The sequence below is a fragment of the Corvus moneduloides genome, chromosome 4 (assembly GCF_009650955.1).
Source record: "Corvus moneduloides isolate bCorMon1 chromosome 4, bCorMon1.pri, whole genome shotgun sequence".
Classification (NCBI taxonomy): Eukaryota; Metazoa; Chordata; class Aves; order Passeriformes; family Corvidae; genus Corvus; species Corvus moneduloides.
Genome location: NC_045479.1, coordinates 41191694 through 41213973, shown reverse-complemented (window position 1 = coordinate 41213973; position 22280 = coordinate 41191694). Strand labels below are relative to the sequence as shown.

Sequence of the window (22280 nt, the reverse complement as noted above, 5' to 3'; positions counted from 1 at the left end):
TGCTGCAATATGTGAGTGGTCCAGCACCATGTGGGAAGTGTGGGCAAGAGATACTGTGCATGTGCCCACATCTTAGCCACAAAAAAGCAGCACTGCAAAGGCAAGTGACAGCATAAGCCTTTTGAACATTAATAGGATGCCCACAGGAAAGAAAAGCACATCAGCAAAAGATGTATCAGCAAAATACACAGGCTCACATGCTGAATGGCATGGTCAATACACAAACACATAGTATGTATTAGTATCATAACACCACTGTTAACTTTAACTAAGATGGATTTGCTCTCATTAAAAAACCTCACACTGAAGTTGTAAGGAGGAGAAATAAGAAGTTAAAAGACGGACATCAAGTGAGTCTGTTCACACAGAACTAACATGGTGGCAGCAATAGTAATACTTAAAATTAGTTTTCTTGGTAAAAAGCCCATTCAATTTTATTAGTAAAAAGTTATTTAATATTCATCATGTGGTATTTGAAACAACTGGATAAACAAGAGTAAATAGGTTTAAAAATAGGTTAGTACAGTTTGTTTTCAGAGTGAAGAGTGATTTCTTCCAAGGCATACTACCATAAGAATAACTGCACTAGTTCCTGGAGATCTGTGATTGTGTGACTATCTCCACTTTTTTATTAAAAAAAAAGGAAAGGCACATTCCTACTTTTCACTAACATTCACATTCATTAACATCACATTCTTAAGAGAATGTGATTTCACCATACTTTAAGGCTCAAAAATCAAAAGGTAAATAGAAATACACCAGCATTTACAATATAGGGAGTTTTACAAGAGGATAATATTTCATTTACATGTGATTCATGATTTCTACATGCTTCAGGTATGCAACAGTGATTTGTATAGGGAGTGGGTTGCAGTGAGAGGCTTGCTAACATTTGAAAGACAGCTGTCATTTACAGATTCTAAGAACTTACAAAAAAGCATAAATATCACACAAATCTGGAATCAGGAAAAAAAGGTAAAAGGTGTTATGGCACAACTTCAAGTACCAGTCTAATGAGGTCAACATAAGTAGAGTTGCTAACTTCCAGAACTCCTTTTCACCCCATGGAAGAACTGGCAATTTCCTGAGAATACCAGCCCTTTAAGGATGAGAGGGAAAATATAACCCAAAACATCGTATTCAAAAAACAACCACCTTTTTATTTTCCTGATGAATAACAGCCTCCACACTCCCTACAGTCAAAATTTACCTTTAGAAAAGTAACCACTTTCAGCATTGACTTAAACTTTGACTATGTGGAGATATTGATAAAAATAAGGGATTGATACTAATGTATACTATGGAAGAAATTTGGTGATTTTGGATTGGTAATAGAAGTATCCTTACTTCAGTACAACAAGAAGACATATTTTTTAAACATTTCAAAATATTTTGGCACACAGATTTTATCATAACTTGGAATATGCAGACTTTTCAGTCAGCTGTTCCATGTATCGACAAGGTATAGTTTTGCAGATCATTCAATTGTTAACAATCTATAGTATTTACTGCACTCCTGCTGCTAAGTAAACAGTTTTATAAACTAACTCATGCCCTTGCTGTAATAAACAGAGAAAAGATATGAATTGTATTGGTTGGACGACAGGATCGTCACTTTCTTGCAGGACAGCATACCTTCTGCTAACAGAAGGAAGGTGTCCAAGCAGGTGCTTGCCGGAATGGGACCTGGGCTGGGACTGACTGCTGTTAGTTTGGCAGCTGGAGGCAGGCACTGAATGTGGCGGGGCATGTTCAAACATGTATCCCAACTAGCTGGTGGAAAGTGTGGGTTGCTTCTCCCTGATGAGGAGGAATGGAATGTCAGAAGCATTTCTCATAGCATTTTGATTATCAGTTAGCTAGTATAGATTGGGAAATGGGACAGAACAGGTACATTTACGTTACTGGTTTAATGTGCAGTGAAGGTCAGATTGAGTGTAATCATCCTTACAGCTGGAGTTTCGTGCATTCCTCCAATGCACTATACTGCTCTATGTGAAACGGCTCCTGTCAAGGAAAGAAGGAAGAGGCTATGCATAGTGTGCCACATAAAGCACAGCAGTAATACAGACCTTGGCCACTCCTCTAGCTCAGTAGACTTGGCTTGATCTTCACACATAGCTGCCTCACAGCTACCTCAACTCCTGCTCTGCAAATGTTTCTCAATAACAAAATTAGCAACTTCAGTTTTGACATTAGCAGGGCACATCCACAATATCCTCACTGCAGCAGACTGTGAGGGGGAACACATAGTTGTTCCTGCAGTTGGATCTTGTTCCTGGACCACTTTTGCACGTGGTGGTGCAAGGCTAGTCAGAGCCAGGTCAAAACTGGAATTCAGCCTCCTGTGTTTATGATGTGGTATGCAGAAGCTGAGCCCAGGTTTTTGTCATACAGGGTGGATAAGGAGAGACAGGCAGGCCAGGAGATTTTGAAGCCTCCATATGAGGTTCTGTGGCCAAAGGGCTCATCCAGAAGCGTCAGCACACACCACATGCTCTGAGAAATGCCAGGATGACATCTCATTAGATTGGCACAACCCTTTTGACAAGTACAACTTTCTGTAAACAGTTTGACAGTTTCAAATGCAATACATATCAACAACTGTATTTTCCAAAAGAAAAAAGCAAAATACATCCAGGTAATTCCATAATTAATGACATACAAAATCACAGAGAACTTATTAGGTTGCAAAAGACCTCTGACCATCAAGTCCAACCTATGACTGAACAACACCATGTCAACCAGAACACAGCACTAAGACTGGATGTGGTACTTCCTTTAAACACCTCCAGGTGTGTCTCCACCACATCCATGGGCAGTCCATTACAATATCTAATCACCCTTTCTGTGAAGAAATTCTTTCTAATGTCCCACCTAAACTCCCCTGGCCCAGCTTAAGACTATATCCTCTCATACGTATGAGAGGTTCCATATCTCCTCACAGCCGAGATGTCCTGATGCTGGAGTTGCAACAGGGAAAGGTTTGCTTCCACCAAGCACTTTGGTGGAAGGGAGCCACAGCCTGCCTGCCACCTCGTGAAGGGCCCGCCAAAAGGTGCACGCGGCCTCTTCCCATTTCTTCAGCCACCTTTAGGCTAAATTTGACACCCGGGAACGGCGTTAATGGAGGTTCAGTGTTCGGTCTGACGCTGCTCACTGCAGTGGATTCCCGAGCCCTCCGACAATCCGCAGCAGCCGCGGTTTTGTCTGTTCACAAGCGTGCCTGATACAGCGCGTTTCCGACCAGCGCGTCCCTTCCCGCTCCGAAAGCCGCCGCTGCCTCCCTCCCGCCGGGCTCGGCGCCCCCCGCCCCGCCACTTCCCCGCCGCCGCCGAGAGCGCCTCCCACAGGCCACCCGCGCGGCGCCGGGGGCCGCCCGTTCGGGGGTGCCCTCCCTGCTCCCATCCGCCGCCCGCCACCCCCTCGGCGAGCCCGGGGGCGGACAGGGCGATCCTCGGCCCCATCTCTCGCCGGGGCGGCGGGAGGGGCGCCAGCCCCGCGCGACAGCCGTGACCGAGCGGGGGCGGCCTGGAAGGGCCGCCGGCGCCTGGCAGCCCCGCCCCGCTCATCCCGCCGCTCCCCCGCCCGCCCGGGCGCGTTCCCGGCGGGCGGCGCCGCGGGGTGACGGGCGGGTCTCGGCCACAGCCGAGTGCGGCGCGTCAGTTCCGGCGGGGAGCGCGGCGCGGCGCGTGGGTCGGAAGCGCCGCGGCGGCGGCGGCGGGGGAGCGGAAAATGGCGACGGCCGCGCAGCTCACGGACGAGGAGCTCTTCTCGGAGCTGAGGCGCTTCGGCTTCTCCCCGGGGCCGGTCACCGAGAGCACCCGGCCCGTCTACCTGAAGAAGCTGAAGAAGCTGCGCGAGGATGAGCGGGCCGGGGCCCGCGGCGGCGGCGGCGCCAACAAGACCCGGAACAGCAACAACAATAACACGGGAGCCGGAGCGGCGCCGGGCGGAGGCGGCGGCCCCGGGCGGGCGGCTCCAGGAGCGCGGCTGGCCGGCGCCGAGCACCCCTTCGTTCCCGGGGCTGCCGCCGGAGGCGGCCGGGGCCGCGCCGCACCCCCCGCCGGGGGCGGCAAAGTGCTGCTGGGCTTCAGCTCGGACGAGTCGGACGTGGAGAGCAGCCCCCGGAGCCAGGCCGGCGGCAGGAGGGAACGCGCTGCGCCCCTTTTCCGCGGCCTCAGGCCCTCCGCCCCCCACGGCGCCTGCGGCGTGAGCAGCAGCTCCCCCCCGGAGGAGGCGGCCCGGCGGAAGCCTAACGCCTGGTGGGGGGCGGCGGCCAGGAGACCGGCGGCAACTCAGGGTGTGAGGGAGCTCGGGGACGGCGAGGAGGATGACGAAGAGGAGAAGGAGAGCGAGCAGCAGCGGTGGAAGAACCGGACCGTGAACGGGAACCGGCTCCTCGCCTACGGAGGCAGCAGGGACAAGTACTCGGACTCGGACTCGGAGGAGGCGGGGGCGAGGGCCAAACAGCAGGGACCGAAGGAGGAGTCTGCAATCCGCCGGCCCAGACGGAGCCTCAGCAAGTCTCCTGCTCCATTCATAACAAGCAAATGCGCTGCAGCCGGCGCTGGCGTGATGGAGACGGGCCAAGAAAGGGCTGGCGGAGGCTGCGATGCTGGTGTGCTCGTAACGAATGACAGGGCGGCGGGGGCGGCTGCTGCCGGCAGTCTAGACAGGGGCAGAAATCAGGAGGAGGAGGAGGAGGCGGCGGCGGTGGTGGGGGGAAGAGGAGGAGGAGGATGTGAAAATCTGGACTCTAGTCCTCCCAGCCCCAGATACCGCATTGGCCTGTCCAAGAAATCCCCATCAGTATTGTTGCTGCCACCACCGCTCACGGACGTGGACAGCGGCAAAGTCACTGACCCTCCAGGCACCATTAGGAAAGCGACCAATAATCATGTTCTCAGCGGTGCTCCTGGTAGCTGTAATGTTGAATCCAGGATCTATTCATCTACTAATAGCCTTCCCCCGGGTGGAACCACCTCCTCCCTTAGACTCAACCACTCCAATCATACGGGTTCAAATCATACCTACCTGAAAAACACCTACAAGAAGAATCTCTCTGAGCCCGAGGAGGAGCTTCTCCAACAGTTCAAAAGAGAGGAGGTATCCACCACTGGAGGCTTCAGTGCACATTACCTGTCCATGTTCCTCTTAACTGCTGCATGCTTGTTCTTTCTGATACTGGGATTCACATACCTGAGAATGAGAGGTTCTGGAGTAGCTGAGGATGTGGGAGCCAACAGTAAGTATTAGGTGAAGGGTAAGAGCAGTTTCTGCAACTGGATGTAACAACTGTTAATACGCCTTTGCATTCCCAGACATCGCTTACTGAGCAGTTCTGGGTTCCACCTTAGAATAATCTCTCTTTAGACGATGGTGCACAGAGAATTTGTCTTTCTTTATGTATGTGCTTTGCAAGCTGGTGTAATAAGCTTGCAAGACATTTGAGGATAAACTTAAATCCCAGCATTCCCTGCTATCTGCTGATACCTTGTTTTCTAGCACGTTTTCTTCCCAAAGCAGTTCTATGGATTTTGTTCAGTATAGCAGGAGTATGGTTAATAGAGATTGACGAGATAAGGCTTTATGTTAACCTCACAGGAGTAAGCATGCACGTTTAGATACCTGGGATTCATGCAGGACTAAGATTTGACCGTAGTTGTTTGGTAATAAAGCAAGTTGTTTTCATTCATATGTGTTGAGGGCTGAAAAGGATCCTAGGCTGAGATGATGTTACACACTATGACAGACTTTGGGCAGTGAATGCTTGACCTATTGTGTATTGTTTTCTAATAAATACTTTCTTCTAAATTTAGTTGAGAATAACGTTTATACATGAAACACTGCTGTGCTTTAGTCTGAAATTCAGAGCATTCATTTTTTTAAAATCTTGAATTATTTGGGAACTTCTTTTATATGTGAAAGTAACTTCTTGGAATGGATTTAAAAACTACCATTTTCTATTCATGAAGCGTACAAAAATGGAAATGTACCACCTAAGGGTGGTGATTCATGCTAATTCAAGGCTTGGCTGTTCTGAAATGGACAGTGGAGACTCTAACATCAGAAAGAAAAACCATGCCATTGCTGTCTTGATTTTTCATTGCTCCTGGTGAGAAATTATGCAAAAAACTGGTTTTGGGATGTAAGAGCATTAGAAGGTTCTTGGCAACTTGCATTTTTTCTTGAAATGATTGAGGAAGGAGTGTGGGGTGTGTACATTTCTTTGTATAGAGAGTAGAGGATTTATATACTCATTTGTGGTCATGTATACAGTGCCATGTAAGGAGCGATCCGACTGTTATCTTGGGATCTGCTAGATGTCATAGGGCAGAAGTAGCAGTGTGGGCTGGCTTTTTTTCTATTCCCTTTTGAACGTTGTTCATTACATCAGGGTAGCAGAATAGTTCTTAATTCTGTTTTGCACTCTTTGGCGGGGGGGGGGGGCGAGTAAAACATTTGGTGTTTAGGAAGGACAGCAGCAGCAAGGACTTGGGGATTTGCGATGGTTTCGTTGCAATGGTCCACGTGGCTCTTAAGTACTGTTCAGTCTCGTTTTTTGGGAATGCTGTGAACATGCGCAGGTGGGCTATAATTAGATACAGTATAGTGTGACTGTTGGGACTGCTCATACTCTGGTTAGCTTCTGTCCATAACTGCTAGAGACATGCCTACATTTTCTTATGTATGGATAAGCTGTATTATTATACTGACATGTACTATATACTTCTTTTAGTCTTGAAATATGATGATTTTAATGGGAGAAGATCTGTTGGCATACTGGGGTAAACTGCTGAATTCAGTGGTTGAGTTAAAACTGGCTTGTCATCCTGTTTGATAAAAGATGACTGTTTCAGCAATGCAGATAGCAATAGTTCTTAAAGTTCAGAGTGGATTTTTTTTTTATATTGAAAGAAAATTGGTTTTGAATGTGTGAACTTTCCTGTATAGAGCGTGTGGGTTGATTGTGTTGGGTATATTGCTCTTAAAAAGTTAACCCAGCTGGAACTGTTAGGAAAAATTGTTCTCTTCTTAGAGGACCTTGCTTAGGTTAGGCTGCCCAGTCAGTGCTCTGGTAGCCCAGTGTTGCTTGGTAGTTCCAGTAAACCAGTTCTTGGCGTGTTCTTGCTTTCTTTTCAGTGGAACTCTTGAAAGTGGGTTTCCTGAAGAATTGTTCTGGCAATGGCACTCATATTTCATCTGTCCTACTTCCTTACGGCCCCAGGCTTTGCTGCAACATAACAAATGGGACCAGGGGGAATGGTGTCCTTTGGAAGAAGCAAACAGCAGGTTTTTGTGGCTACCTCCTTTGATAGGGAGATGAGCAGGCCGCTTCTTTTCAGTAATGTGGGAATGAGCAGGGAATTACCTTGTCCATATGTTTAGCATGTGCTTACTAAATTCTTCTCAAATCAGCATATGGGACAAAAATATGGTGAGTCTGTAGAACAGGCGAGAATAGACAAGACAGGCTAATAAAGATTTTTACTGAAAAGGGGGAGAACCCTGTCTTCTATTACATGCTTCCTAAGCTTAAACATCATCCAAGTGTGTCCTTTGATTCTTATGCTTATATGGGTGTACTGTCTGTTTTCTTTATAGAAGCAGAACTGATTCATACTTTATTAAAAATAATAACGTATCTCAAAACCAACCATTTCATTTAGGTGGATATTGAGATTATTCTGTCTTTTAGATGGTTGTAGGTAAGATTCTGTTGGGTGAGAGTGATTGTGGAAAAAAATCAGTTATTTTAAACTTGAATCCTTGTCGTAAAGAGTTTAGGGTTCAGAGGAGTTGCAATATATGCATCTCTGTAATTATCATGCTTACTGTGATAAAGCAATAAAGGCAGTTATTTGTATATTTGGTGACTTCTTATTTTAAATTTGCAGGGATTTATGCACAGTGAGCTTAAATGCTGGTTTTCTTAATAGTTAATTGCCTAAAATTAAATGCAATCAAAATAAAGTGATAGTATGTTTGTGACATTGAAAAATATTAATCACGAAGTACACTCAGTATCAACACTTAAGTATTTGTCAGTCTGTAATCTAAGAACAGAGGAGGTGTGTGTAATGAGAGGGAAGCTTAAAACCAGGTGTCGGAGTTGAATTTAGGCCAGGGGTAGTAATATAAATGAGAAGGGGTGAGCAGAGAATTTCAGAAGAGACTTGTCACTTAACACTGTGCCTAGTGTTCAAATGATTTCTTATTCAGAGCTCTGAAATAGCTATGAAGTGCTTTAGTTTTTCCACGTGTAGTATAAAATGTTCAAAGACAAATCAGAACTGGGCTAATTCTTCTGTAGCTAAGCTATAAAGGTCACTTGAAGTAAGGTTTTTATGCATTTTGCTGTCTAAAATATAGATAAATATCTGTGGGGTTTTTCTTAAACCCGTTGAAATAAACTGCTCTTGAAGCTCGCATAAAAGACCAACTAATGCATAAGCGCATGCTGTGCTTGCTAGCTCTGACAGTGCTGTATGTGGAAAAGATCAGTTTGGGCTTGTTGCTGGTAACCTCATTCATTTTGCTCTGGCTGTAAAGCATGTTTTATTTGCACCTGCCTTCAAAATACCATGGAATTGAATCAACTTCTTGCCAAACCAGCACAGTATTTTGTCAGGAAAATGGTATACTTTAGTCTACTTTCTTAGGGTTCTTCAACCCCTGAAGAGTTGGGTATCTCTTCCAACTTCTGTGGTTTTGTGATGTTACTCTGAGCATCTCAAGTGGGTGTTCCTGAAAGTTAATTCTAAAGTTACTTTTAATGAAAAGTTGATAACTGTGCCAGATCAGTTGATGTTGTTTCAGGTCTGGTTAACTTTTCTGAAAAATGTGGGCACTAGTACAGATGCTGTTGAAGTCAGTAATCCGAAACAGGTTGTGTGTAAGTTACTTTTACCATTTCTGCTCCAGTACTTTGTTTGGGAAGCAGCTGGTGTGACAAAAGAAAAAAACAGAACAAAACCACCACAACAACAAACTAATTTTGAAACTTTCAGGTAGGTCTTGTTTAAAGTCTTACTTTCTTGCTAGGAGAGGCTTTTAAAAGTGACATCTGTTGCTAGTAATTTTGGTCTTTCTATGAAGTTTGTTACAAAACAATTGCTAGGAGGATAATCCTTACTATGTTTGCTACAACTTGTGTTTTTGAAATGTTAGTTCAGGGAGACTTAGCAGTTATGTATATTGCAAGTGTAAGCTTATGCAAATCACAATTCTAAGAGTTTCATTCAGTTCTATTGTTGTTCCTTGACTTCTAAATCTCTCAGGTGTTAAAACTTCTGTGGAATTTTATGCAGGGAATTTAATTGCTAAGAAGTTAGATTTGCTGTATAAAAGACAAGATGATGACTGTTATGCTCACAGGCCTGCAAATTACTATTGAAGTGCTGTGGTATTTCACAGATAACTTACAAATTTACTTGCCTTCTAAGATCAGCTTCTCAGATGAGTCTATATTCTTGACAGTGTTGCCTTTAATGGAAGAAAATTAGTTGTGGGTAAGAAGTATTTATAGAAGAGGAGATAAAGGGAGGGAGAAAAAGTAAAAGATTTGAAGAGTTCCTGTGTTGTGTGCCTATTAACGTTGCTTGTGCTTTCAAGGGATTCCCTGACTTGTATTTGACACTGTAACATCTTCTATTGAAATACTAGCATATAGCTGTTTCACTTTCTGTATATTGCTTTAAATCCTAGTTAGCAAGTTTCTCAAGTAGGTGATATAAAAGAAAGTTCTCCTATCTCTGGGAAACAGTTGTATTTCTAAATCATTTTGACATCTGTGTTTCATCTGAAAGTAGTAGGTTGCAAACTTTAGCTTGACTGCTTACCCAGCTAAGCTGGCAGGAGTTGTAGAGTTGTAGTGAACTCTGATCCCTGTCATGCTTCTAGACTTGTGCTCAGAAATAGTAAGAACATTTGAACAGGCCAGAACTGCTGTTTGAGAAAGTTGTTTGGTCACTTCACAAAAAAGCTTAGGCAAGTAAATTAAGCAAGTACAGTGGGTTTTTTTTCTTGATGAAAGTGCTGTTCCAATGCTGTGGAGAATCACAGAGTGTTGTAATCCTGCGACATATATTCCTTTCACCTTTATCGTTCTTGTGAGTATTTGTATTTTCTGCTAAAATTAGTTGCCTGGTGTGATTTGTGTTAGGTTGAGGGGAATAAGTTTACTGGTTAATGGACTGTGAAATCAAGGTATATTAAAAAGATAAGACTTTTTGGGAGACTCCAGTGTTTGCTGAGAACTTCATTAGTTCTATCCTTGTCTTGACTGTTCTTGGCTCCTTCTGTTTCTCCTGGTAGGTCTAGATGTGTGGAAGAAGGTGGCAGTGCCTTTGCTGTGATTATGATAAATCAGGACATGGTGTAGCTCAGGTCTTGCTCAAAGTAACCTTGGTAGCTTCTGTCCTTTCTGATAGAGAAAAGCTTGTCAAAAGGGGCAGTGGTACTGATGGAAAGAAGCATACTGATGGGTGCAGGGGTAAATTGAAGAACCACTGCACATCTTAAAGCTGATCTCATGTAGGTTCCTTCTGTGTTAGAAGGCTTGCTTGAGCTTATGGTGTCCAGTGTTGAGTCCTGCTGTGCTGTACTTCCCACAATGTTATTTAGTGCTGTTTCTCTGTTCTGCTTGTGTTTACATTCTGCTGTGGAGTGTGAGAGTAGGTGTATGTTAACTGTGAAACAGGCAAACGTGGTGCCTGTTGGGCATAGCTTGCTGCAGGAGATGTGCTGTTATGGTTGGCTTTTTGCAGAGGTGAATTCTTTTTGCAGAGGAAAGGATCAAATTTTCTGTTTACTGAGGGTCATATTGTAACATCAAGGTATCTTGAGTAACGCTGCCTAATTAGAGTCTCTAATTCCTTCAGCAGCTTTAAATGACCTCTGAGTGACAGACTGAATTGATACAAAAGGCTGTTTAATGTGGGGAGAAGAGTAGGGGCTTAAAAAGAGTGATCTGACATTGAATTAAGAGACACTACAACTTAGTAAGTAGTCTCTAAGGTCCATTGAATTTTAGTGATGCTCTGTCAGATAAGTAAGAAATGGGTCTTCATAAATGAGGGATTGTAGAACAACTTGGCTACTTTGTCTCAGAGAAGGCCGTTTACTTAAACGTAAGTTTAAAGATGGCTTGTTACAGAATAATTGTTTCATATAATACTAAGACTTCCTTCATACTGCCTTTATTTACTTTATTTGCTTAATACATGGTCACATCCCCTTAACCTTCTATCTTTTGAAAAACTACAAGAAACATTTGTACTTGGACTCCCAGTGTCTTGGGTAAATGCAGCATCAGCCTGTCCTTTCTGGTTGTTGACTGAACAAAACTTTATCACAAGAGGACTGCTGGGCACGAGGTGGATAAGTGTAATGTTTTTCCTAGCACTAGATTTTAAGGCCACATCTAGACCTTAATTTTACTTTTGTCCACAGAAAAGTGTTTCTTTGGTCAGGTAAATCTCTGTGTTGGAGAAACCTCAGACTGTTCGTTAATTTTGTAACTGTTTTTGTTAGCTTTAGGATATTTTCAATAGGTTGCATATCAAGCCCCTTACGTTAACCATCTGTCCCCACAATACTCACCATCTCGATATGTAATTGTGCAATAAAACGTCCCACAGCACTTCATTCAATAGTACTTATCCCAGGGTTTGTTCAGGATCATCAGCCTGCACAGTGCAAGCCCCTCATATCCCACATACCCCATATCTCACAACTTCATCAAACGCATTTTTATCAGAATATGTGGATGTTGTTGGTCATAGAGAACAGAAGTCTAGCTATAGAACTAATCTATATATAGAACTAACTAATCTAGCTATTGAACTATCTACTGAAACCTGTCAGTAGATATTGAGCAATGGAACATTTACTGTCAAGGATGGGTTTCGTATCTCAGAAGGTAGATATGTGATTACTTTTTTGTTCCGGGTTTTTTGTTTTGTTTGTCTTGTTACTGTTGCCTGAAATAATGCTTGGGTTTGTTGTGAGGCGGGTTGGTGTTTGTTGGTTTTTTTAATTCCCAGTATATTTTCTGGGAAATGGTATAACATTATCTGTTAATGAATTTCTATTCATCTCTGGCTGTATCTAAAGTTGAGTGGCTTTTGTTCTTTTGCAGGTGTCATGCCTTAGACTGCCAAAGAGGATTTTGTTGAGTGACAGACTGGGTGGTGCATGTGTGACAAACGCTTGAGAGGCATTTTCACAGGCTGTGGAAATCCACAGTTCAAACCTAATTATGGGGAAACGCCAGTCTGGCAGTGTTGCTTGTACTGTTTTTCCTTGCAAATACCTTGGAAATAGTTTACTGTTGTTTTGTAAATAAGAGAAAATGATTTATGAAATTCCTTGGTGGTATCTTGTGAAGGAGAGTATCATATTAGGTTCAACCTAGTCTGTTTCTGTATTGGTGTGCCCCCAATGTATGACCCAAGAAAGTTTGGGGAGAAGAAAGGCATAGTGTATTTCAAGAAAAAGCTGAAAAGGTGTTTTTTATTTGGTTGGTTCTGGGGTTTTTTGGGGATATGTATGTGAAAGGAATTTTATACTGTCCTAGGGAGACTTTTCCTAGCTGAGAAAATCAGAGCAGAGATGCAGATTTCCTTCTGGAGAAGGAACTAGTCTCATTATTTATTTTTGGGTTTTGTTTCTCTTATCTATAAGCATGAGAAGTACTTATGCTTTTACATCTGCTTATGTAAAAGCAGGTGTGGATAAAAGTGTTTGTAAGTCACTATGGGAAATAGGGAATCTGAGCTGTCTGTAAAGGATATGTTTGTGCTTAGGTACTTTGTATTTTGCATATAATAATAAATGCATGTTCATTTTGATCTAAACTCAGAAAAAAACTAAGAAGGGAGTGTTGAGAACTTCTAAGAGAGCTATACGGCTGTACTGTCTCTACAGTGTCCTTTGAACTAGGAGTGGAAATACCCATCTTTGGAGTACTCCTGTGAGCTGACTTACTCGCTGACTCGCTAATCCTAACCCATTCAGAATGGGCAGGTATATATGCACAGTTTGATTTGGTGATTCTAGGTGTATTATGATCAATGCCTGATAAGTTTTATTTCCATCAGAGGTGGTATTCCCTTCAGAAACACTGTAGACTGTATTTATGTTGTTTACATTGAGCATGGATGTGTTGGCATACTTTATAATTGTACAATGTACAATATTTTTTAAATTATAACTTTAAACACTTTTTTTCTTTTGACCTTCAGCTAAAGGTTCTGCTTATTGAACTAGTAACAAAAATGTGCAGGTTGAGTACAAATGCACATGAAGTAGAGGGGGGAGGAAAACCATGAGATGTTAAATCCAGACTTGTTTTATTCTACTATATAGGATGCGTGGTATTAAAGCCATTCCTTTGGAGGGAGAGCAAACTGGAGGGAAACTGACATGAAAGTAGCAGCCCTGGGAAGGAGCTGTCCTGGTGATTGAGGACCTGAGGCCAAATAGGGTCTGCCTATCCTTTCTGTAAGGGAATGAGTTAGTATGTGATATCCTTTGCCATTCAGAAGAGGGGAATGTACCAAGCTGCTTCCACAAGCCTTGGTGTCAGACTAGCTATATGGCCGGCTCCCTTAAGCATAAGGTACGTGGTTTGAGGAAAGAGAGTTAGGATCTTGTTCTGTAAACTTTCTTTTCATAGTTCAAGCACTGAGCTTTGTGATACCATATAGTGACCTACATAGTACGGAGTTCTCATGTACCAAAGGTGTGGTATGGTTCTGTTGTTCCTAGTGTTTGATATCTTGGTAAGAGTCACTTGTACTTCCTTTCTGTCTTCTTTTTTTCCTGTTTCTGCATGGCAGGTGAGTTTCTTGCCAAGAAAGGTTTTGGTTTTTCTTGGGTTTTTTCTCTAGATCCACCAGGGTCAGAAGTGCACACAGTACTGCTAGAAGATTCATCACCTTAATCCACAAACTGATAGTGTAACCTTTTAACTAATAGGTGTAGCCTATTTAATTAATAAACAATTATGATAACATTAGTTCAAGTTCAGTCTTAGTTCAAGCAGACTCTTCAGCTGAGTAAAGGATAATGGTGTGTTAGTCCAGTTGTTCTCTTCAGATAGTTTTTGTTTGAACCAGGTAGATGAATCAAACAAATCATCAAACAAATGCATTTGCTATGGTAGACAGCCTGGAAGGTTAGCCAGTTCTTCAGAGTCTTAGTCCAGTGAAGTAAAAATGGAAGTAACTCAATATTGCCTGCTGTTATGCATGTCCAGTCAAGTGGTGGTATGTTGTGTATTACTGCTGAGCTTATCCTGATTTTGAGCTCTGCAAACTTTTACAGTACGTTGTGAGCAGTTTTCCTTCTTCTCTTTAACTAATATGGATACTTGTGGTAAACTGACTGCTGCTTCCTCAGTGGAAGCTCATCTTTGTCATGCCAAGAGACCTGCTAGCAACTACCTCTGTATGTCCTGCATAGAGCACCTATTTTCAGAGTTCTACTGTTGTTTTTAGGCTTTGTAAATATCATGTTGTTCAGCAGTGCTGCTGCTCTTAGTGCAGCAAGCACTGATAGACTAATGTGTGCTGAATGGTTAAGATGACAGAGGCACAGCAGAACCCCAGTTTTTAAAATGAAAATTTCCTATTTCGTATCTTGACTTTGGGCTTATGATCGATAGCCTTTCAAGAGTTTTCTTGTCAGTGTTCTCCCTTCAAATGTTACCTTTGGATATTGTAAACTGTTCATACTATTACTAATACTTTGTAACTGAAGTCTGTCTGGAAGAAGAGGTTATGACTGGGTGTTTTTATGTTGGAGACTCTTCAAGACAGAAATCCTTACTGCTTGTACGAGATCACAGGATCTTTTTATCAAGACTGGGCCCCTTGGCAGAGTGACGATTCAGTATTTAATTGCAGCTTCCCATTGATTTTTAAACCTGTATTTCAATAACACTTGCTTTATTAGCTTGCTTTCCATCTTGAACTTTGGAGTTTGAGGAAAGCAGAACACTTCCTAGTTAAACATAAAACATGTGGTGTTGCCATGCTTTCAAGGTGGAGTTTCCCCTTTTTTAAAATTTGTGTTCATTTGTTGAAGTGGTGGGTATTTTTTGACCTTTTAAAATGTAAGGAGCTAAAATACTTGGGAGGGGTGCAGAAGAAGGCAGAAGAGCTATTTTGGAAGCCTATTCTGATACTCTACCCATTGTAAAATGCTGGTATGTGTCTGAAGTCTAATGTTTCTCCTGGTAATGTTTTGCAACTGCTTGTAAGAGCAGTTTTAGTGTGGTGGGTTTTTTATTTCCTTTGTATACACACTAGCCTGTAATGAATACTGTGTGTATGTGTGTGCAAGGAATGTGATTTTAATCTAATTTTTACAATGCATGGCAAGTGCACTTTTGATCCATTCTCCCTAATTGAACAGAGACAGCTGTTTCTTCTGTATTTTGCAGTATAGTGCAAAAGAGCACATGTGCAAGTTATGTTACTATAAAATATTTCCTTGAATAATCTTAAGAACTGACAGCTTTTATAATTTCTAGGTTTTTGATCAGTAATACAAGTACCAGAATGAAAATAATGGTATTATTCAAATGAAACTGAATAATCTGATGAGAAGCTTTCCCAATACATTTGTCTCTTCTTAAATATGGATGAAATTGGCATGACTCACGGGAGCATCTTTCAACATTCAGATCTATTCTAACCAGTGTTTAAATAGGCAGGAGTAGATTGGAACCTTTGATACAGCTAAACAAAGGAGAGGGTTATTTTGTTGTGATTTGTTGGGCTTTTTTTTTTTTTAAAGAAGCAGTGAAAAACTCCAAAGAGAAATTCTGGTATATCATACCCTTTTACCTAAAATAATGAAGACTTTTATTTTCAGGGCTGATAGAAAATGCGTTTGAATATTGATTATTTTACTTCTTTTGGAGGAGGGCTTTGTCAAAAAAAGTAACCAGCGTGAAGTTGTTGGTTATGTTGTCAATCGTTATATCACTTACAGAATGAATTAAAATTACATTGGGGAAAAAATTATCAATAAAAGTGCTTTAAACTGAACCAGTTGAAAAAGTGACTAGATATTAAGGAAAGGTTCAGTGGTTTGTAGAATTCACTAATCCTTGTGGCACATTATGCTGCTCTTCAAAATGTACAGGGCCAAGGACTATTCCAACTATAATGGGGTACTCATTTCAAAAGACAAAAACCATTTCCAAAGCACACAAAGATGATCTGTAATGAAGGAATTGCTGTATGATTTGGTGTCTTAGTATAAAAGCAGAGAGATTTAACCTACTGGTTGGAAGTGGTTTCTACCTGAATTGGAGCAATATGGAGATGGAAGATCATGCAAAACTGCTTGTCTGTTTTGAGCATTAAATAATTGCAGAGAGGAAAATAAAGGCAGGATTATTTTATTTAAGAAGTTTGAAATATGGAGCTCTGGAATAACATTTCCTGCAATAACTTGTTTGCTGTTTTTCTGGCATTTTAAGTTTTAGGAGTTCTGAGAGGCAATGTTTTGGAATTACTCTTGACAGATACATGGTGTGTCACTGGGTGAAGTCAGACCTTGATCCCAGACTTAGAAAAAGTTACAGATCTGTTAGCTGACATTGAAAATACTTGGGTTGTAAAATTATTGAAAATTTGTTTCTGAGGTCATGCAGAAAAGGGCTGGGCTAAAGGCCCATTTCTGATAGCAGTGCTTCTAATATTGTGTGGTAGCAGCACATTATCCAGCTAATGTATTTGTTTTAAGAAGAAAAAGAATCTAATAGAAAGCATTAGGTTTTCTGCTTACTGAACACACCTTTGCAAGGCAGATTTTGGAAATATTACTACTTCTGTTTTGGGGTTAGTCTGCTTGTGGCATGGTGGATGAGGAGGAGAAAAGTACTTTGCAGGGAGGAACATTCTTGCTTCTGCAGAAGCTGCTAACTTGGAAGTGTATGTTGTAGTGCACAGTCTGAATGCTTTGGGTGAATGGTACTTGATGCTTTGTGTCATCACAAACAAGGTGCTGATGGGTTAATTGGGGTCATTCTCGTTTCTGCAGCTGCAGCTTTACAGCTCCTTAAAGTTGCATTGGAATTTTGCTTTTTCATCTATTACATCAAATTATCTGTACATTCAGAAATAGATTATGGCATTACAATGGTTCTGTTAAAAATGTTTCCTTAAAAATGTTAGGAGGAACATAGAGCTGCCGGAAGGTTCAGAGGTGGCTTTTATAGCACGGAGAAAGAGGACTCTAATTTGGAAGACTAAGGAATGAAGTGAAGGCATGAATATTATGGAAGGGCTGAATAGTCTTTTTACTCCCTCTCTCCTCTGATACAAGGATACATGTTTTACCTTTGTAGTATAAGTAGATGATAATTTGTTCTTTGAACCCCGTTAGAATGTGAGCTTGATAGAAGGACTGTTTTCAAAGCTGGCAATTGTTGCATCATAGAGGTCTCAAACCCTTTTTGAGGAGGAGCCTTGGAAGTATATGTTCAGATAAAAATCTTGTATTAGTAATTAGTTCTTAATTTAATGTTTAGTTTGGTAGAATGCGAATTTACCACTCTTTCAAATATAGTTACATATTCTAAGAACTGTCAAGAAAGCTTTTGAACCAAGAATGCTGATGTAATATTTTGAAATAGCTTAGACATGTTGGAGTAGGTGAAAACTTTACATCTGTGACTGGAGCACATGGGAGGATTTGGTAAGAGCTTAGGTTCTGGACAAAAGAAAAAAAGGGTGGATTCAGAAGAGGAATTACTGAAGAAGTTAAGGAGTGGCCTTATTAACTCAAGTGAATTGAGGTTATGTGGTAAGTAAGTGCAGATTGATTAACAGTTGTAATTGCATATGCAGCTGATAAATTGCAGCAGTTGCATTTAGCATACTTGCCTCTTAAGGCATCAGTCATCCTAAACTAAATAGTATCATACATAAAATGTACTTCAGTTATTGGTTAACTTGCCCTAAAATCACTAACTTCAGAGGGATTTAATGGAAATCCTATAGTGTGAGTTAAAATAAGGAATTACAAAGATTGTTAAATTTTTGTGATAAGTAATTTTGAAGAGGTGGTCAATATTCTTGGTCACGGTAACCAGTACGTATTTGTGAAGGAGAGGCAAACATTGACACATCATCTGGCTTGCTTCATAAATTCAAGGTGTTAATATTTATGTAAATATGAAGTTGCCCAAATGCGAGATTGATTTTACACTGGGATTGTGATGCTGGAAAAGTCTAACCACCACCATGGCCTCCACTTAATTGCTGGACTGCCCTAGCATATCTAGAGTTTCAGGTGACAGTTCGCAGTTTGCATCTTTGCAGGCACGGAAATGTTGCATATGTGTTTGTTTCATGACTTTCATCAGTGCTAAAATATGTTAGTCATGACATAAAATATGAAATCTATGCACTCTTCTGTCTCGTGTTTGCATCCCCTTTCCAATCAAAGAGCACTACTGAATCAAGATTTCATGTATGCTTAATGAGATTGACCTTGGAGTCCATAATTATCCTTGTCTGGATAACTTAACGATCAACCTGGTGTTTCTCATCCTATTTTAGGCTATTGAGATTGAAAGTTTAGTGTACTGGGCATGTTTTATTGAGTTAATGAATGAAATACGTAAGACTTTTTAAAGTTGGTAGCTTGATAATCCAGTAGGCAACGTCTGCAAATTTGGACCTATAGAATGAAATCATGAAGTGCTGTAGGGCTTGGTTTGCAAGAGTCTTCAACATCTGCTTCTATGAACTTTAGTTAATCTTACATCTGAATCAAGTATTTGGATGTATGTGAAAACCAGTCCTTGGGTGGTTTTGGTTTGGTTAGGGTTTTTTTTTCCATATACTGTATCAGAAGAAGCTGAAGGGCTTATTGGGTAGGTAACATGCTTAATTCTTTTCTGAGCTCAGGCACATGGATAAACTTGTTTGCAAAGTTACAGAGATTCAAGCTGTCTTCATTCCGAAAGCATTTTCACTGTCCTGCTGCTTTATACATCATTTGTTGGTTGTAACCATAGGAATGTGAACCTTACCATTGCTACATGTAGGAGCAAAAAAATGGTAATTCTTCCTACTTCAAACTTCCTTTCAAAACTAAGGTGAAGCAGATCAACATTTGCTGACAAGAATGCTACTGAAGTTCATGCGGTTAAAAAAAATCACATTCTTTTACAAATAATTAATTTTTTTCTTACAAAATAATTTTTGTTGTTGTTTCTTATCCCTATTCACTTACGCTTGACTAAGGTTGGAGACCCTGTTTTATAAGTTGGTCCTTAGTTTCTTTTGTATCCTCCATTTCTCCTAAATGAGAAATCTTGCCATGAATTTGATCTAATATGTCAACCTTTATATTTCTCTTATATTTTCCATTTATAACTAAATTAACTGATCCGTTTAAGCATGGTTGTGTTTCAGAAATCAAGATATTGTCCATCAGTCTACTCTTGGATGGGCAGCTCTTGATGTGTTGTGGATACCTATATGCATGGGAGTGCATGAGCTTTCAGTGTGTCGTCTCACTCTTGTTAAAAGAAAATGCTGAGTTGTAGAGCTTTGTTGTATGTATTAGTGGTTAGTAAAAAAGTGATTTTCCTTTTTTAAGCTGTCCACTAAAATGTAAAACCTTCAAATTATTTCAATGCAATTGAGTTATTAAGAGTTTGGCAAATAGCTGTGAAATTTGTTGACATATAAAATTCTGCTTTAACCTAAATGCTACTATACTGCATTAATAAATACAGAGTTAGGGCAAAGGTTAATAGATGTCTCTTTGTTATTTGTCTTATTATGGACCTTGTTTTTATCTAACTATTACAGTGTTGTCATAAAGCTGCAATGTTGGTATACTTTTTTAGTATTTGCAGAACCTGGAGTGAATTAAATTTTTTTTTTTTTTTTTTTGACAGTCAAGGATCCCTTTAGTGAAGAACTCCAAAAAATACAAGTAAGTAAAAGCACTTAACATTGAGATTTTAATCTGTCACATGATTGTATAAAAACAATCTAGATCTGTTCAGAAGGATGTAGTTTTAGTATAATTGGCAGGAAGTAAATGCACTTCTTGTAACTGATGTTTTAATTTTTTTTTTCATCTTGGGCAATATAAATAGGATTACAAGATTTGGCTGAGGCATGTTGGTTTCTTCATACACAATGAAAATAGTATATCATTTGTGTTGTAAAAAGAAAAAAAGTGTTGTAAATTTTGAGACTAAGTTTAGCAGTTTTTTTACTTACTGTTACCATTTGGCTTCTCAACCTTGAAAGCACAGCTGGTAAGAGATGATTGACATGAAACCCCAGGATCTTATTTAGTGCTATAAAAGAGCAAGGGTTAAAGTCCTTCAAAATGGATTTAAAAATATGTCTTTTTTGCTTTGATTCCATTTTGTTACTTATTCCTATATTCACTTTTTGGTCTGAAATATCAGGCTAACCATTTTTGAGATGTCACCATTGAAGCTGTCTGTGTTATTCTTAGTTGTGCAGCATGCATTCAGGTTGTTCTCTCTTCTGACTTGAATTGTAAACATAGTGATCTGCTTTTGCTAGGCATATATAAGCAAGTATTGCAAGATAATTGTGGAGGATTTGGGGGGGCATTTTTTTGGTTTGCTGTTTGGGATTTGTTTTTTTTGTTTGGTGGATTGGTGGTTTTTTGTGTCTAGGATTGAACTCTCGAAAAGTGAATAATTGCGTATTAAGCAGATGGCCTTGGCTAGAAAATGTTTCTGAATGTCTTGAACAAATTAAATTTCTTGAGGTAAATTCTGGGGATTCTTTCAAAATGACTTCACTAGTGCAGAGGGAATGCAATTCGTGCACACTCAGCCTGAGAACCTATTCTGTATGTTACTTTCTCCTGTTTCTACTACACTGTTCCATAGTAATACTGTTGCATGCTTGATTGTTTGTTAGCTACAAAGATTATACTGTTCAGTTCCTTTTTTAATGTGATCCAACTGTTAACTAGAAAAAAAAATGGTCACAGTAATATTTCACATGTTCATCTAAGTGTAGCTATTAGTGTAGTCTAATACGCAGTGAAGTCTACTGGCAAATAAGAGGAACTTGAAGTGCTGCTGGTGGTGTGTGTCTGTGCTGGAGGACTGATTTTTCTCTTCTGCCATTCACAGTATTTTCCAGCCAGGAAATGAGTTAATAAGATTGTTTAGGTTTCTGAGGAGTATCAGCTACATCAACTTAATCTCAGCAATGGTTTTGTAGTACCAAAATAGGGAGAGGTGATGCTGGTGATTATTGGTATTGCTGATGGGAAATAATTTGTCCATTGTTTGATCAATGAAATTGGTAGCAATTTTACAGAAAAGACTTGGACTATTCACATTTTAAAATTATGTCAATAGTCCTGGTGCATCAAGGAATTACGCTTAATATAGTTAGTTGTTTTTCAAAATGCCCATAATCAGCATGTGCACGAACTGGAAAATTTTTTTTTTGGCGTATTTTTTTGAATGAAGGCTCTAGTCTTAGCCATTTGATAAAACTTTAACATTTCAGAATACCCTTTAGTGTATGGAATTGTATGTGTATGGAATTGCATGTTGTCTTTATATTTTGAGTAATTCCTTCTACTATAAAATGGTCCTGGATATATTTAAAGAAAATTGCTCGATATCTTGATAAGTTTAACTCCTCTGTAAGTGGCAATTATATTCATGCTTGTTTTGGGAATTAGGCCTTTTTGTATTATGGCGGATGTAGGAAGTATCAACAAGGTAGTCCACAGCTTTCTGGTATGCTTTGTTTCGGCTTTTTGTTTGGTGGGAGTGGTTTGTTTGTTTGTTTCTTAAATTAAATTACTGTAGTTTGAAGGTAGACAACAAAAACCTTCCTTTCCTCTGAATTTTATGCTGGAATGTGACCAAATGGCACTTTAGCATGGCTTGTATGAAATGTCACTGCACATTTATAAAAAATAAAACTTATTTTTACCTAGTAGCTATCAAAAACCACCGCAAACAAAAGATTCTTCTTCTGAGTCATTTCACTAATCTCTCTGTAGTATCAAAATACTACTGAGAGTCATACTACTGAGAGTCTGTTGGTTTTTACTGGCAGATCTGTCAGAGTCCAAGTTGCAATCTAGTTTAGCTTCCATCAAGATATGAAAACTCAATGCAGTGAATACTTGGATTCAAAATCTATTGCCTGCATCATTATTGATGTGTGAGACATTACAGCTTTCTACCTGTATGTGTAAACCCTGTTTTTTTCCTCATGGTA

At 40.4% G+C, this 22280-nt stretch overlaps 1 protein-coding gene across 1 annotated transcript in view; it reads left to right on the top strand.

Annotated features, from left to right (window-relative positions):
* The first annotated feature begins 3662 nt into the window (after positions 1–3662).
* LEMD3 (LEM domain containing 3) overlaps positions 3663–22280 on the top strand; it is a 43561-nt gene continuing 24943 nt past the window's right edge. Inside the window, exons 1-2 of the mRNA XM_032105169.1 lie at positions 3663–5248; positions 19940–19977. Coding sequence (XP_031961060.1) covers positions 3736–5248; positions 19940–19977 — 1551 coding nt within the window. The 5' untranslated portion in view covers positions 3663–3735. The remainder of the gene's footprint in view (positions 5249–19939; positions 19978–22280) is intronic.